Source organism: Paramisgurnus dabryanus, chromosome 24, assembly GCF_030506205.2.
Source record: "Paramisgurnus dabryanus chromosome 24, PD_genome_1.1, whole genome shotgun sequence".
In the NCBI taxonomy this organism is placed as follows: domain Eukaryota; kingdom Metazoa; phylum Chordata; class Actinopteri; order Cypriniformes; family Cobitidae; genus Paramisgurnus; species Paramisgurnus dabryanus.
The window spans coordinates 24,868,186-24,883,327 of record NC_133360.1 but is presented as its reverse complement, the minus strand read 5'-3'; the positions used below and the strand labels follow the sequence as shown (position 1 = coordinate 24,883,327).

General features: G+C 37.0%; 2 protein-coding genes across 2 annotated transcripts in view; both read left to right on the top strand.

Moving 5' to 3' along the window:
* The first annotated feature begins 110 nt into the window (after positions 1-110).
* On the top strand, positions 111-5,533 carry yju2b (YJU2 splicing factor homolog B). Its single transcript, XM_065259600.2, has 10 exons — positions 111-187; positions 640-693; positions 775-828; positions 915-997; positions 1,092-1,147; positions 3,083-3,143; positions 3,427-3,569; positions 3,667-3,839; positions 3,918-4,056; positions 4,928-5,533. The coding sequence occupies exons 2-10, from the start codon at positions 691-693 to the stop codon at positions 5,419-5,421; spliced, it is 1,206 nt and encodes a 401-aa protein (XP_065115672.1). The 5' UTR covers positions 111-187; positions 640-690; the 3' UTR covers positions 5,422-5,533.
* Positions 5,534-5,773: 240 nt separating this feature from the next.
* The window catches only part of LOC135740997 (venom factor-like), a 34,795-nt gene continuing 25,426 nt past the window's right edge, over positions 5,774-15,142 (top strand). The window contains exons 1-15 of the mRNA XM_073813649.1: positions 5,774-5,891; positions 5,982-6,014; positions 6,253-6,279; positions 8,266-8,455; positions 9,361-9,526; positions 9,626-9,696; positions 9,797-9,888; positions 10,889-10,971; positions 11,062-11,149; positions 11,728-11,830; positions 11,918-12,032; positions 13,104-13,219; positions 13,333-13,479; positions 13,705-13,917; positions 14,949-15,140. Of these exons, the coding sequence (XP_073669750.1) occupies positions 5,815-5,891; positions 5,982-6,014; positions 6,253-6,279; positions 8,266-8,455; positions 9,361-9,526; positions 9,626-9,696; positions 9,797-9,888; positions 10,889-10,971; positions 11,062-11,149; positions 11,728-11,830; positions 11,918-12,032; positions 13,104-13,219; positions 13,333-13,479; positions 13,705-13,917; positions 14,949-15,140 (1,713 nt within the window). The 5' untranslated portion in view covers positions 5,774-5,814. The remainder of the gene's footprint in view (positions 5,892-5,981; positions 6,015-6,252; positions 6,280-8,265; positions 8,456-9,360; positions 9,527-9,625; positions 9,697-9,796; positions 9,889-10,888; positions 10,972-11,061; positions 11,150-11,727; positions 11,831-11,917; positions 12,033-13,103; positions 13,220-13,332; positions 13,480-13,704; positions 13,918-14,948; positions 15,141-15,142) is intronic.

Sequence of the window (15,142 nt, the reverse complement as noted above, 5' to 3'; positions counted from 1 at the left end):
TCTTAATTGCTTGTACCTAGGTACACATGACAATAAAAATCTTGAATGAATCTTAAATCTTCAACCAAAGCGTTTGTGTGTTTAACGCTGTTTTCTTCTGCGCCACAGGCGGCGCTGTAGCAACACTCGCGCATGTTTTCCGTGACTCGCGGAGCGACGAAGAAACGCTGTTTACGCAGAAGGTTTGGTGAGTGTAAAATACATTAAATTTCATTAATGTTTATAAAAACAATTTGTTATATTACTTGTTCGAGTATATGTGAATGATATAAACAGCATAAAATACGCACATTGTGTTGTTTTTGTTATTCGCCTGGTTTGGTTTTCATTTTTAGGACCTAGCATGATCGCCTGATCACAATGATATAATCCTAATAAATATCGTTTAATTCGCCTCGTTTTACGACGACGTTTTAATGTTTTATGTTCACGTGAATCCAGTTTTCTTTTTACTAGATTAAAGTCTTTACATATAAAGTCCATTTGTAGTGACGGTAACAGATGGGTTAAGTTATATATCATGGGTTTACGTCAGCGCACTGTTCAACATGCCTAACAACAACTGTACTTTTAATAGTGTTTAGTGTTGCCATAATTATTGTTTAATCATAATTTAAAGCTTTTCTGTCATTCCTGCAGTTGTATTCGATTGATACTGTTGTCATTTGGAGCTGAGGTGAAAGCAGAAAAATGGTACGGGAACTTTATTGGTAAACCTGTTGTTATACTGTATGATTTCTTTATTGTATTAACAACACTTGTTCTCTGTTTCAGGGTGAGAGGAAAGGAGTGAACAAATACTATCCCCCGGATTTCGATCCAGCCAAGGTTAGGATAACAAACAAACAAAATCTTTTAGGTTGTATGTATGTTAAAAGATTTTCCATTCAAATATACATCTCAATCTCTTACAGCATGGCTCCATTAATGGCTATTGGAAAACTCACCCACTACGGGAGAGGGCCAGGAAACTGTCTCAAGGCATTCTCATCATACGGTAGCACACATACATATTTATGGTATTGTTGTAGTTTTTTTATGTGTTTTTTTTTATTTGTCTAATGCTTAATGTCTATGTGTTACATGTACAGTTTTGAGATGCCTTATAATATCTGGTGTGATGGCTGTAAGAATCATATAGGCATGGGTAAGTACACACATAAGGCAGGATGATTTCATGCTACTGTTGCTAGTTCTGTTGTAGAGTATAGTACATAATATAGTGCATTACTTTCAGTTATATTTAGGGGTTGTTAAATTATTTAATCTGATTGGTCAAGAAATGTTCCATATGTGTTGATTCTTTTTCTGTAAAACGCACAGCTGACCTGTCAAATGTCTTAAAATAACCACCGGAGCAATATTTGTGGTAACCATGGTATAAGTGGAATAATTGACTTCGATCCTTTGAATTATTTAAAAATAATTAGGGATGCATCGAATATTCAGCAACAAAAATTACAATATGGGAAAAGGCCGAATACATTTTAACTAACAATGAGGTCTTTGATGACGTGATCAACTAGTAACCAAAGTGAGGGACATGCAAATACAGCAAACATTTGGTAAAAGCATTTTATGGTGTCCACAAGCACGGAGAACAAGAGACATAAGCTGTTCATTTCATGACATATAACGACAAAAAGCATCAGCAGTAGGGGTGGGTGATATGACCAAAATTTTATATCATGAATAAGCATTGGATATGCGACTTGCATGCTTCTCTCACACGAAAACAGCGTGCGCATATAGCACTGTTGTTTGTGTTGCAATGCCTTAAAATCACTTGTTTTACAAACCTTAAGTTATCATGAACACGCGCACAGCAACGTTAGGTGGGTGCGTGACTGCTATAGAGACGACGATAGTCCACAAATCTCTACTGTTTGACAAATGTCTACCGGTTTATCCCCCACCCCTAGTCAGCAGTATGTAATAAAAACTTCAATTTCAGAAATTTTTAATGACAAAGACGCTTATATTCAATCAGAAATAAATATGCTTTCTGTAGTGCCGCATTATCACATTGTCTGTGCATTATTTCGGAATAATTATTCCTTACATAATTTAAAGGACCAAGGAGTCAATTATTCCACTTATACCACAGTTACCACAGACATTGCTAAAACATTGCTCTGGTGGTTATTTTTGAAGACATTTGACAGGTCAGGTTTGCGTTTTATGGAAAAATAATGCATATTTGCATGCATGCATTTCTCGACCAATCAGAATGAAGCATTCAACAGCCCTGTGGTATAAATGTGCTGTATACAACCCTTTCTGAAATATGTTATCCAACAATGCATTGCTTTTAACTTAATATTGCACACTGTTTTAAATGTGATTCAGTGTATACTGCACAGTAACCAGTACTACGGCCCTATGATTTCCATGGTGCGGAAAACACGGATAGAATCACGGAATCCATACATAAAAATAAGAATGTAAACATTTACTTTACAGCAATGTCATGGAATTTGGCAAATTTTGGATTCATTAATTGTCAAATGTTAACTTTTTGACGTGGTATCATTAATTGGCAAATAAAACAACAGAAATGCGCGGAAACATATCCTTTTGTTTTGTGTAATGTTGGACGTAAAGACGGATACGTCCGCTTCTCGCCATACATACAAGGGTTGACTAGAGCACAAGCAGGTTTGTCAAAGCCTGGAAGACAGAAGACAAAAAATGTACACAGTATACTTTCATCCCGCGTCCACCTTATGCGCACATATGTCCGCACAGTTTTAAAAGTATATTTACGGGACATTCAGGAAAGATGAAGAAAAGTCGTGGATCCACCACTGCCGTTAATATACTGTATGAGTGTGCATTCCCACCCTATACAGAATGGAAATTATATTCATTAAATGTTTTCAGTTGATAAGATACGCTTTTTGATTACTGAAATTTAATTTATCCATTAAAAGCAGAATCCAGAAAAATGAAAACGGAATTCATAGGATTTCATAGGGCCCTACAGTACACTATTATTCAATTTAGAAAGCAGTCTTACAGTAATCCACAACATTGTATAGTTGGTTTGTTTAATGACATATTGATCATTTTTATTTTTAAGGGGTCCGATACAACGCAGAGAAGAAGAAAGTTGGCACTTATTACACAACACCAATATACAGGTAATACAGCATCTAGATCTCTTAAAGGAATAGTTCACCCCAAAATAAAAAAATTCTGTCAACATGTATTCATTTTCAGATTGTTACAAACCTGTATAAATGTATTTGTTCTGATGACCACAAAAGAATATATTTTGAGGAATGTTTGTAACCAAACCGACCAGAGGCCCCATTGACTTCCATAGCAGAATTAAAGAATACTATGGAAGTCAATGGGGCCTTTGATATATCTATATATAGGTTTATATCCATTCAAGACAAGTGCACATGTGTTTAATCACAGGTTCAGAATGAAGTGCCATCTGTGTGTCAACTACATCGAGATGCAGACAGATCCAGCCACCTGTGATTATGTCATCGTGAGCGGAGCCCAGAGAAAAGAGGAAAGATGGGATATGGCTGAAAATGAGCAGATACTCACTACCGGTACAATATTGTTATAATAATGATTAATTTATTAAAATAATACACACATATAATTTGGTTTGCTATTTTGCTATCTACCTCCACATCGCACCATCAGAGCACAGCGAGAAAGAGAAACTGGAAACGGATGCCATGTATAAATTAGATCACGGAGGGAAAGACAAGGAAAAGTTGCGTGCCGCCATACCGTCTCTCACTGACCTACAAGAGCACCAGGCCAGCTGGAAAGATGACTTTCAGCTCAACAGCGCCCTCCGCAGGAAGTTCAGGGTATGTTTTGTATACATTCCACTCAAGTGAGTTGGTTTCAAGGTTTATTTCTGATGGCTTTGTGATTTGCACATGCAGAGTGAGAAGAAATTGATAGCAGAGGAAGAGGAGAAGGACAATGCGGTGCGATTGAGGACCGGTCTGTCCATCCCTTTGGTACCAGAGAGGGAGGAGGATAAGAAACTAGCGTCATTGCTCACCTTGCAGGCCCCTGACTGTAAGTCGGATGTACATGTTTAGCAACCCCTGAATACCTTACTAGGTCAAAAAAAAGGTACAAAAGCTGTCTCTGAGATAGTACCCTTAAAAAAGGTCTTAAAGGAACACTCCACTTTTTTGAAAATACCATTTTCCAGGTCCCCTAGAGTTAAACATTTGATTTTTACCTTTTTAGCTGATCTCTGGGTCTGGCGGTATCACTTTTAGCATAGCTTAGCATAATCCATTGAATCTGATTAGACCATTAGCATCACGCTCATGAATGACCAAAGAGTTTCGATATTTTATTAATGATATTACGCAGTGCCCGAAAATAGCCCCTGCTATTAAAAGTAATATCATTGCGCCTGCTGCAGCGATGTTACGACAGCAAGTCCTTGATTATTACGCCAGATTGAGAGTATAGTTCCTAGCCATATCTGCCTAGAAAATCGCAACTTTTAATTTTCTGTCGTTCTTAGTACACGGAAATAGGAAAAATATTAAAACTCTTTGGTCATTTTTGAGCGATGCTAATGATCTAATCAGATTCAATGGATTATGCTAAGCTATGCTAAAAGTGCTAGCGCCAGACCCGGAGATCAGCTGAATGGATTCCAAAATGGTAAAAATCAAATGTTTAACTCTAGGGGAGCTGGAAAATCAGCCTATTTTCAAAAAAAGTGGAATGTCCCTTTAATATGTACCATTCAGGTACCTTTGAGGTACTAATATGCACTCTTTAGGTACAAAGGTGTACTTTTTGAAAGGGTACTATCCCAGGAACAGCTTTTTACCTTTAAACCACCTACAGAAACCTAACATTGTTTTGTTTATGCGTTTTATTTGTCCACTTCATTTATGCCCTATTTTCTTTTTATCTTTTCTAGCGTATGAAGACAAAAAGCAGACGAAAAGGCAACAGATATCATTTCGCTCCTGGTTCGGTAGCCCGTCTTCAGCTGTAGGGGGAGCTGCTGGGAGTCTCCTGCAAAAGTTAGGACAGCAGGGACGGGGAGCGGCCGTCGCCAAAGCACTTTCCTCTACAATACCCAGTTCACACGTCCTGGTACGCAGAAAGTCAGATGGCGGCAACGGTGCTACAAACTCAGTGGTATCCTCCACTGGCCAAAACCCAGAATTGGACAGAGAAGATACAAACCAAGACAAACCTCAACACAAGAATGATGCGAATGAGATCAAGGACATAGACAATAATAGCTGCTCCGCAGAGACGCAAAAGAAAGACACGTCAGATAATGTTCGGATTGCAGAGGTGCATTGTGGGATAGCAGTGGAAAACGGCACTGGATCGAGTATTGGAAAGTCTCTGGTTGTGGACTACAGTGACTCGGACTCTGAATCTAACAGTGAACTCTCATAGACTAAAATTAAATTCAACGATGCTTTTGTCCTACATGTCATCATCACCCTTTCTCAAATGTTATATTTTGGCTGTAATAACGCCCCAGGATTGTATTAAACATTCTCCCATATAAAAAGCAGGTGTCAGTGCTTTTCTTAAGTTTAAAATATTTTGTTACTTTTATAATTGATAAACATAGTTAGTTTTTTATGCAATTTAAATTAGTAGCTAAGGAAGCATTACTATTCCTGTTTAGGGACGCTAGACTTCTGCTGTCTGGTTTCGCACAGAATGACCCGAGTATTGCATAAGTTAATCAGTGGTCATGTTGAAAAAGTAGGAGGAGAAGTATTGGCTATCTAAGCTCTCCTGCTGTCGTGCCCTCATTTTGCGAAGGGTCGGCCCAGCAGGATGATGCTCCTTCGTCTGCTGTTATGGACGGTGTTGATGTGTTACATTTCCGATGCCCAGTTTTTTGCTCGAAACAGGTTTGTTTGCCTTTATTACCTAATATGCTACATCATTCATGTCTACTTTTCTGTTTTAAATTGATTTGTGGTATTGTGTGATTTAAACAGATTGGGGGTGTGGGATCCACGTGCCCGATTACGGTATTTATGCATTTTATACCTTTATGTGTATGGTTGCTCTGAAGGAAGTTTGTTAAAAATAATACGTATCTACGAATAAGACATTTTTTGTAATTTTGTCATTGATAGTGTATATATATATACTTATATTAATATACTGTATATATTTTATATTTCTTAGTAGAGCAAATAAATTTGTCTGTTTTCTACTAGTTTTTCAGATAGAGTTCATCTTTAACTATGTTATCTGTGTTTGCAGAGACCTAGAACCCGACCTATCTCCATCGTAAGTACACATGTTTCTCTTGTCCTATGCCCTCAAATACAGACAAACATGCCTGATCAATACAAATGACTTAATCATTTAACTTAACTGTGCTTGAATATCTCTTGGTTATCAGTTAACAATCTCTCTTAGAAATCTGATTTTTGTAGGATTTAAAGGGGGCATATCATGAAAATCTGACTTTTTTCCTGTTAAGTGCTATAATTGGGTCCCCAGTGCTTTTATCAACCTAGAAAATGTGAAAAGATCAACCCAGTAACTTAGTTTTGGTAAACCATTCTCGGTAAGCACGTGAAAAAATAGGTCATTGAAATTTGGCTCCTCTTGTGATGTCAGAAGGGGATAATACCGCCCCTTAATCTGCACTAGCCAACCACAGCACTGCCATTTAGTGCAGAGATCAGCTCATTTGCATTTTAAAGGACACACCCAAAAACGGCACATTTTTGTTCACACCTACAAAGTGACAATTTTAACATCTTATAATTATAAATAAATTATCTATATGGTATTTTGAGCTTAAACTTCACATACAGTATGTGATTTCCCCTTTAAATAGGGTTATATAATTTTTTGGCAACCTATTTTTACATTGTCATATCATTAAATATTGCCAAAAGATTTACTAACATGTTATGGAGCAGTATGGTTGATGTATTAGAATAAAAATAGCGCTCATCTGGCGAGATTTCACAATAGTTTGGCCATTGCTGTATCCCTTCTATCCCTTTTATTTAAGAAAAACCATAAAGCGATTGTATAACTTTACAGGATTTTAGAAATTTCATTAGTTACGTCACCTATGACATTTTGACTTCATGCACCACACTTGTCAGAAAAAAATAGTAAAAAATGCTCCCTAGCTCTTACTGGGGATGGTATCCCTTTAGAAAGTTTGGGGCACCAAAGATTTATTTTACATCTTAAAAAAAGTCTTGTGAAATCTCCCCTTTAAATAGGGTTATATCATTTGGCAACCTAATTTTACATCGTCATATCATTCAATATGGCCTAAAGATTTGCCAACATCATGTTATGGAGCTGTATGGGGATCATCTCTTTGATGTCATTTCCTGTATAATTGGTTTCTTATCACATTATAACGTTTTTTGGCTAGATGGGATACAGCTACGACCTAAATTGCTTGATATGTTTGGTTTAGAATTAGGATGAAAATCGTGGTTCTGGATAGATAGGATACAGGTCTACATCTCACGAGATGTTGGGTTTAGGGGTAGGTTTTTGGGTAGGATTACGATGAAAAACAGCAGTTCTGGCTAGTAGATAGTATACAGCTACAGACTTAATCCTGTGAAATGTTGGGTTTAGAGTTAGGATTAGAATAAATATAGCGCTTATCTAGCAAGATTTCACAATAGTTTAGCCGTTTCTGTATCCCTTCTAGCCATAACCCAAAACATTTCTGATTGTGGCACTGATATTTTAAAGCAGAACTACTTGACAATTTAATATTTTATTTAAGAAAACAACGAAGATTATATCCCACAATAACTTTAAAGGATTTTAAAAATGTTATGCACCACTTCATGCACCACACATTTGTATCCCTAAAGAGGTCATATTAGTACTTCAAAGGTACATATTAGTACCAAATGTTTACATATCTGTATCTAAATGGTACATATTAGCACTTTTTTTAAAGGGTATTGCCCGGGTGACAGCTTGGGACCATAATTTGACCATTTCTTCTCATTAATTAATTTTATTTCAGATATTTATGTTTATTATAAAACAGCAATACAACATTTATTGTCCAAAATGTTGTTTTATGACAATGAGATAATTCAAAAATACTGTATGACCAAAATACATTCATTGATGTTAACATCACATGTATATCACACTAGTTGCATGTTTAAAATGTTATTTGGGTTCTCGTCAGGGGATTTGAGTGCTTGAATTCTGGATGTAGAAGTCATATGCTGAAGTCTTTCGGATTGAACCTTTAGATATGTTGTGTATCAGGTTTACTCTACTGGCTCCTGCAAAGATAAGGCTTGGAACCAAACAGAACATCGTGGTGGAAGGGCATAACCTTCCAGGTGAAACAAGAGCCTCTTTTGTGATCCATGACTATCCAGCATTGAATTCTCTGCATCGTAGCTCTGTCATCCTCAATAAAGAGAACAACTACATTGCAATCGAAACCATCGAGGTCAGCTCTCTAAAATGAATTATGTTCAAAAATGGTCCATGGGAACTGTTAAAGGGTACCCCAACTATGAAAGCTTGTATAATTTATACTTTATATAAAAAAGGTTTACATTGTATAAGTCCAAATTTGTACAAATTTTCATAACTTCAAAAGATCCTAACCTGTAATACTCATTTTAAGCTGTGGAGGCGCCATTATGTATTGCGCATAATGCACTTTGGGGTGATGATGTCTAACTGTGGATTCACACCAGCCGCGGAAGAGGCGGCAAGCGCGGATGATTTACATGTTAAGTCAATGCAAACACGCGATTAGGCATCCTGCGGCGCGGTACACGCGGTAGCCGCGGCGCGGGTGTCGCGGAACGCGCGGGGTGTTCCGCGCGAATTGAGCGTTGCCGCGGGAAACGCGCGAGTTCAAAAATCTGAACTTTGGCGGAATTCCAATCAGGAGCTTGCTGTAGTAGTGACGTGATTACAGGAAGCGAGCGGAGTGGTGTAGTCTCCGCGGAGTCGCAGAAGCCCCTCCCATGACGCGGATTTCCGCGTGAATTTCTCGAATGACTAGAATTTCACGCGCGGATTAAGCGAGTAAACTCAAAATGTTCAAGCGGCAAACTGGACGCGGTTCACGCGTTTTTGCCGCCTCTTCCGCGGCTGGTGTGAACCTACAGTTATGGTTGTCTGTCATTTTTTCAACATTTATAATAACTTTGACATTCGTACTGTTTTTTTCTTTACATTCATACAGTGAATCCCAGTATTAATCAATTATGTTTTTATAGTCAGGGTACCCTTTAAATTAAAAAAAAAAAAAATTCAACGCATAACATCAGCATCTTGTCCAATCAGTGACTGGCTTTGTGTAGAGCTTTGTGATTTAGGTAATGTCATTCATTTTCTCAGATCGATCCAAATCTGCTTGTTTTGGATGAAAAGAAAAAGAAATATGTGCAGCTGGTCGTTCAGTTTGGCAGTTATCATCGAATGGAGAAACTCATATTGCTGTCGCCCCGGGCTGGATACATCTTCATTCAGACTGACAAGCCTGTTTATAACCCTGGAGACACAGGTCATCTCTCAAATGCTGTTAAGAATTTTTCATACCACTTATTAAAAAGTAATAAATTATGTTCCTATGTTTCTAAAACCCAATATCTGTCTTCCTCAGTCCGTTTCAGGGCTTTTGTATCTAATACAGAATTTAATGCTGTTGAGAGAACCATAACTCTGGAGATTGAGGTGATTGTCTTAAACATGAGACTAGCGTAATGATCTTGTCAATGTGAAGTTATCAGATTTAATTGAAATATTGTCTGGGAAAACGTCTTTTACGTTTCAGAACCCAGATGGTATTGCGGTGCACGGTATGACCCGAGTCAGAGCTATCGATGGGATCCTCTCGAATACCTACCCCCTGTCTACTGTAGTCAAGTATGCATACAGAACTGTTCATTTGTGTTATACTGTAAAACAATTTTTATAATAATTTATTAAGCTACAATTAACTGTTTAATATTTACACTGTAAAAAGTTGGATCTCAAATTAATTTTTTACTTAAAGGAAAACCACAGTTTTTCAATATTTTACTATGTTCTTACCTCAAGTTAGACAAATTAATACATACCTACTGTATCTTTTTTCAATTCATGCCGTGCACTTTTTGTACAGTGCGTAGTGAATATGTTAGCATTTAGCCTAGCCCCATTTATTCCTTAGGATCCAAACAATGATGAATTTAGAAGCCACCAAACACTTACATGTTTTCCATATTTAAGGACTGTTACATGAGTAGTTACACGACTAAGTATGGTGGCACAAAATAAAATGTGCCGATTTTTTAAGCAGATAAAAAATGAGAACTATATTGTATGGCGGAAGAGCACTTAGTTTGCAGCACTTTCGACCTCGGCGCGCAGCCAGTAACATCTTTACTCCTGACTCCTCCCCCTTTTGCTCAATTTTCCGTCAATATTACTGCGCCTGAGGTCGAAGTGCTGCAAACTAAGTGCTCTTCTGCCATACAGTATACAGTAGTTCTCATTTATATTCACTTAAAAAAAAATCGCCACGTTTTATTTTGTGCGAGCAAACTTCTCATGTAACAGTCTTTTAATAGGGAAAACATGGAAGTGTTTGGAGGCTTCTAAATTCATCCCTGTTTGGATCCTAAGGAATGAATGGGGCTAGGCTAAATGCTAACACATTCACAACGCTGTACAAAGATTTAAAGTGCACGCATTGAAAAAAGATAGTGATGTAATAATTAGTCTAAGTTGAGGTAACAACATGATAAATATTGAAAAAACTGTGGTGTTTTCCTTTAAAGTAGTTTTCACTTCAATACAAGTTGCAAAAAAAAATCTAGGTGTTACCAATTTTTCACTTTTTACAGTGTAATTTTTCACTTTTTACTTTTACTACTTTTCACAGAGAGGGCAGGTGGAAAGTTGTTGCAAAGTTTGATGAGGCAAAAGAAAACGCATTCACCAGAGAGTTTGAAGTAAAGAAATACGGTAAGAAATTACTTGGACTTTGATTATCTAATGAAATATTTTTCTCAGTGTAATCATCATACACAGAGCTGTCTTAACTTTCTTCCTAAGTTTTGCCGGCGTTCAACGTCACTTTGACTCCAAAGGCGTCTCACCTCAGCGTAGATGACGAAAAGCTGGAGGTGGAAGTCAGAGCCAGGTGTGTTCATCAATCAACTTTTATTGCTTTTGCTGTAAAACACAAACTGTATTTACTGAAACATCATTACGATAATCCAATAATCACCAATAAGTAATAAAAATTTTAATTGATTATTTACTTTTTTGTAGTATTAAGATGCAACTTTTATCCAAAGCAACTTACAACGCTATGCTATGGGAATCAAATACCTTAGTTTAAAAAAAACTAAGCATGTACCAAGTCATGAAACTCTTTTGTGCAGCTGATAAAGTTGGCCGCACAGTTCATGTCGATGCAGTGTGGCATGAGATTATTCCTAGCCCAACTCACTCCCCAGCCCCACCTGCTTAGATCTGCTATGTGGCTTCTCCCTATTTCCTTGCAGCAGCATGTACTACTCCTATCCTCTGTATTTATGTGCATGATACAGCAAAAGCATTAACTTATGCCAGCAGCAGCGTAGCAGATCTAGACCGCTAAGCTAAAACTTATACTTTCCATGTCACATAAAATGCTACAACTACATTCCTAGAGTTGTCATGATAAATAATTTTCACTATGCCGAATCACTATTGGCAATATCCCATTTCCCTCAGGTATCTGTACGGTAGCCCAGTGCAGGGTACAGCGTATGTGCTGTTTGGTATTGAAATAAATGGTGAGAAGAGGAGACTCTCATCTATGAAGCAAATGAATGATGTAAGTGACTTAAGAACATTGTGTTGCTATTAAAGTAGTAAAACTTTATAGGATAGGACTATCACTACCCTGTCTTATAAATTGCAGCTGGATGGAGGAATTGTCACTTTAACCATGGAGGAGATAAAAAGGGTGTATCCTGACACACCGAGCCTAGTGGGGTCGTCCGTGTACATCAAAGCTTCAGTTATGACCAAATCAGGTAAGAGATTACAGTATTACAGTGTATTACTGTTTGCAAAGGAAAGAATAAAAAACGGTACCATTCTGACAAAGAAAGACTAACATAAATGCACCATCAAAAGGGTTCACATATTTATACATATTTGTCACTGGGCAGTACCTTTTCAAAAAGTACCCTTATGAACCTAAAAGGGACCCTCTAAGTAACACACTAGTATCTTAGAGGTACATATCTGTACCTAAATGGTACATATAATGTACATATCTTTTTAAAAGGTACCGTCCCGAGGCAGAATGATCTCAATAATAATTCACACAAAAAACATGATGCACACACGCATAAAACCTAATTCACATGCACAAAATATTTAGATAGATATATACAGTGGGGAAAATAAGTATGTCAAACATCAGTATTTTTATCTGTAAGGGGATTTCTAAGTGGGCTATGTCACAAAATTTAAACCAGATGTAGCCATCAAGCCAAATATTGAATTCATACAAGTAAATCAGAACATTTATGTATACAAGTTGAGTCATAATAAATAAAGTGAAATGAGAAATTAAAATTAAATATATATATATATATATATATATATATATATATATATATATATATATATATATATATATATATTCACAAAAAAAACGATTCATATGCACAAAATAAAAATTCATATTCATAAAATACGTGTCACAAATGAAAAACACAATTCACAAATGTACAACTGTGTACGAAAAGTTTTGAATGTTTAAAATTCACAAGTTTATCGTAACTTTTCGTGTGTGAATCGCCTTAGGTTTTTTTTAGACTTTCCTGGCAGCGCGCTTTTCCAACGTGGGTTACTTGTCCTCTTTAGGCAGTCAGATGCGAGCTTGTGGACATGAATTAGGTTTCATGCATGTAAATTTGGCTATGCGTGTGTGCATCGTGTTTTTTGCGTGAATTATTATTGAGATCATTCTGGCTCCATACTTCCCAACCTTTCCAAAAAGATTTTAATTTATCATCACATTGCTGAATTTTTTCAAATAATGAAATCTGTATGATCGTAACATTACGTTCATCTTATGATTTCCGTCTCCTCAGGCAGTGACCTTGTTGAAACAGAAAAATCTGGCATTAAAATAGTGACATCACCCTACATGCTTTCCTTCAGGGACACATCTCAGTATTTCAAACCGGGCATGCCATTTGATATTACGGTAATGCAGTCATACAGGTTAAACAACAAATACAGAATTACATCTTTACGTGAACTATTCCTTTAATCTGTAAGCTAATTATGTTAAATATCATATTTCCTGTTGTTTTATAGGTCACAGTCAGTAACCATGATGGATCTCCAGCACGTAATGTACCTGTTAAAGTCAACCTCCTTCAAAGCCCCATCAGCACATCAAACACAGGCAGTCTTACGCTCTCCCTGAACATGCCATCTGCTATCCAAACACAGATAATAAAAGTATGACTAACACGCAAGTACACACTTACATGCACAACAGAAACAAACTAGGCCAAAATATGTGACCATGTCTCGTCTAAAACTGTTACATTTTCACAGCATGGTCTTTACATTATGTAATATCACAAAGAAATCACAAAAATATAAAAATGTATTTATAAGTGGAGGCATTAAACCTTCTACTAAAAAGAATTTATTTTCCTAAATATATGTGTTCATGTTTAGGTGGAGACTGTAGTTGATGGTCTAAAGACAGAACGACAGGCTGTGAAAGAGTTACGCGTGGAACCCTACATCCCTTTCAGGTCTCATATACCAAACTACTTGTATATCACAGCTGGCACCAACAAAGTAAAAGTGGGGGACAATGTTAACCTGAAGGTGCACATCAATACTTCTCCAGGACAGAGAGCACATGTTCAGTATCTGACATATGCGGTACGTGTAAAACTTTTGGAAATATGCCAAGTCTTGTATTGAAGATGCTTTCATTTTTTTTATACTTTTCATAAGTCAAAGGGGACCAGTTTGGTTCCACAGATTCTTTAATACTTTTCAAATGGCATACAGTACCATATATAACCTGCAACCTGGATTTAATAACAGCTTAGGCTGTCCATTTCATTGTGAAAAAACATGTAGCTGTAAACTGTCTTACTGTAGTTTATCAGGTTGCGTCAATCCAGGTGTATTTGGCGCCACCTACCGCATTTTCGCAGGTGTACAGTATGATTGACGATGAATCGTCAAGAGCTCAAATTAGAGTTGCGACGATAAATGCCGATATACACTAATAACACCTGGCCATAACTACTCTGATACGGACAGTCGATATTATTCACAGCTATTTCATTAACTATGGCTTTTGATCAGTTAGTCCTTATCGATCTGAAATCACTATTAGTTTGATTCGTTTATAACATGCATTTGAAAAAGCACTCGTCAAACATAATCATTATAGATTTTCTTTATTATCATGAAAATAACCGAAAAGGTTTGAAGAACAGCAATAAAAAAATATCCTTAAGCCATTTCCTTCAGATGCGCGTCTATGGTGGTTCTTCTGCGGCCGTAATTAATTGAGAAGCATAGCAAGCATCATCGGCCGATTTATCGGTGCACCCCTAGCTCCAATATAAGACGACATTGTTTATTAACTCTTTCCCCGCCAGCGTTTAAAAAAAAAAGTTGCCAGCCAGTGCCATCATTTTTCATGATATTCACAAATGTTTAATGCCTTTCAGAAAATTTTCTTCTTTAAATATATCAATATACAATATACCAAAGGAAAGAACAGAACCTCAGCTTTCAAACAAACAAAAAAAGTTTCATCCTACCTTCATTAGTTCTCTTTTTATGACCTCTCAAATATGGGTAGATTTCTTCAAAAACACCACATTTTGAGCAAAAACTCAATCTCAAGTATCTGAAATTCTGTAACCTCAGTGTCAATTCTGCTCCATTTATAGGTGTTAAATAAGGGAAAAATAATCCATGCTGGCAGAATGAATGTCCAAGGGCAGGACGTCACAAACATTCCTCTCCTGGTTACTACTGAAATGCTTCCCGCTTTTCGGTTTGTGGGGTACTACGTATTGCCATGGCAAAACAGCCCAGAAGTGGTGTCAGACTCAGTCTTTGTGGATGTGGAGGATCGATGCGT

Bases quoted from the DNA above. Each gene is read 5' to 3' on its own strand.
- yju2b (XM_065259600.2), top strand. The intron at 1,148-3,082 runs GTAAGTACACAC...TTTATTTTTAAG, and splicing joins TAAGAATCATATAGGCATGG to GGGTCCGATACAACGCAGAG. The intron at 3,570-3,666 runs GTACAATATTGT...TCGCACCATCAG, and splicing joins TGAGCAGATACTCACTACCG to AGCACAGCGAGAAAGAGAAA.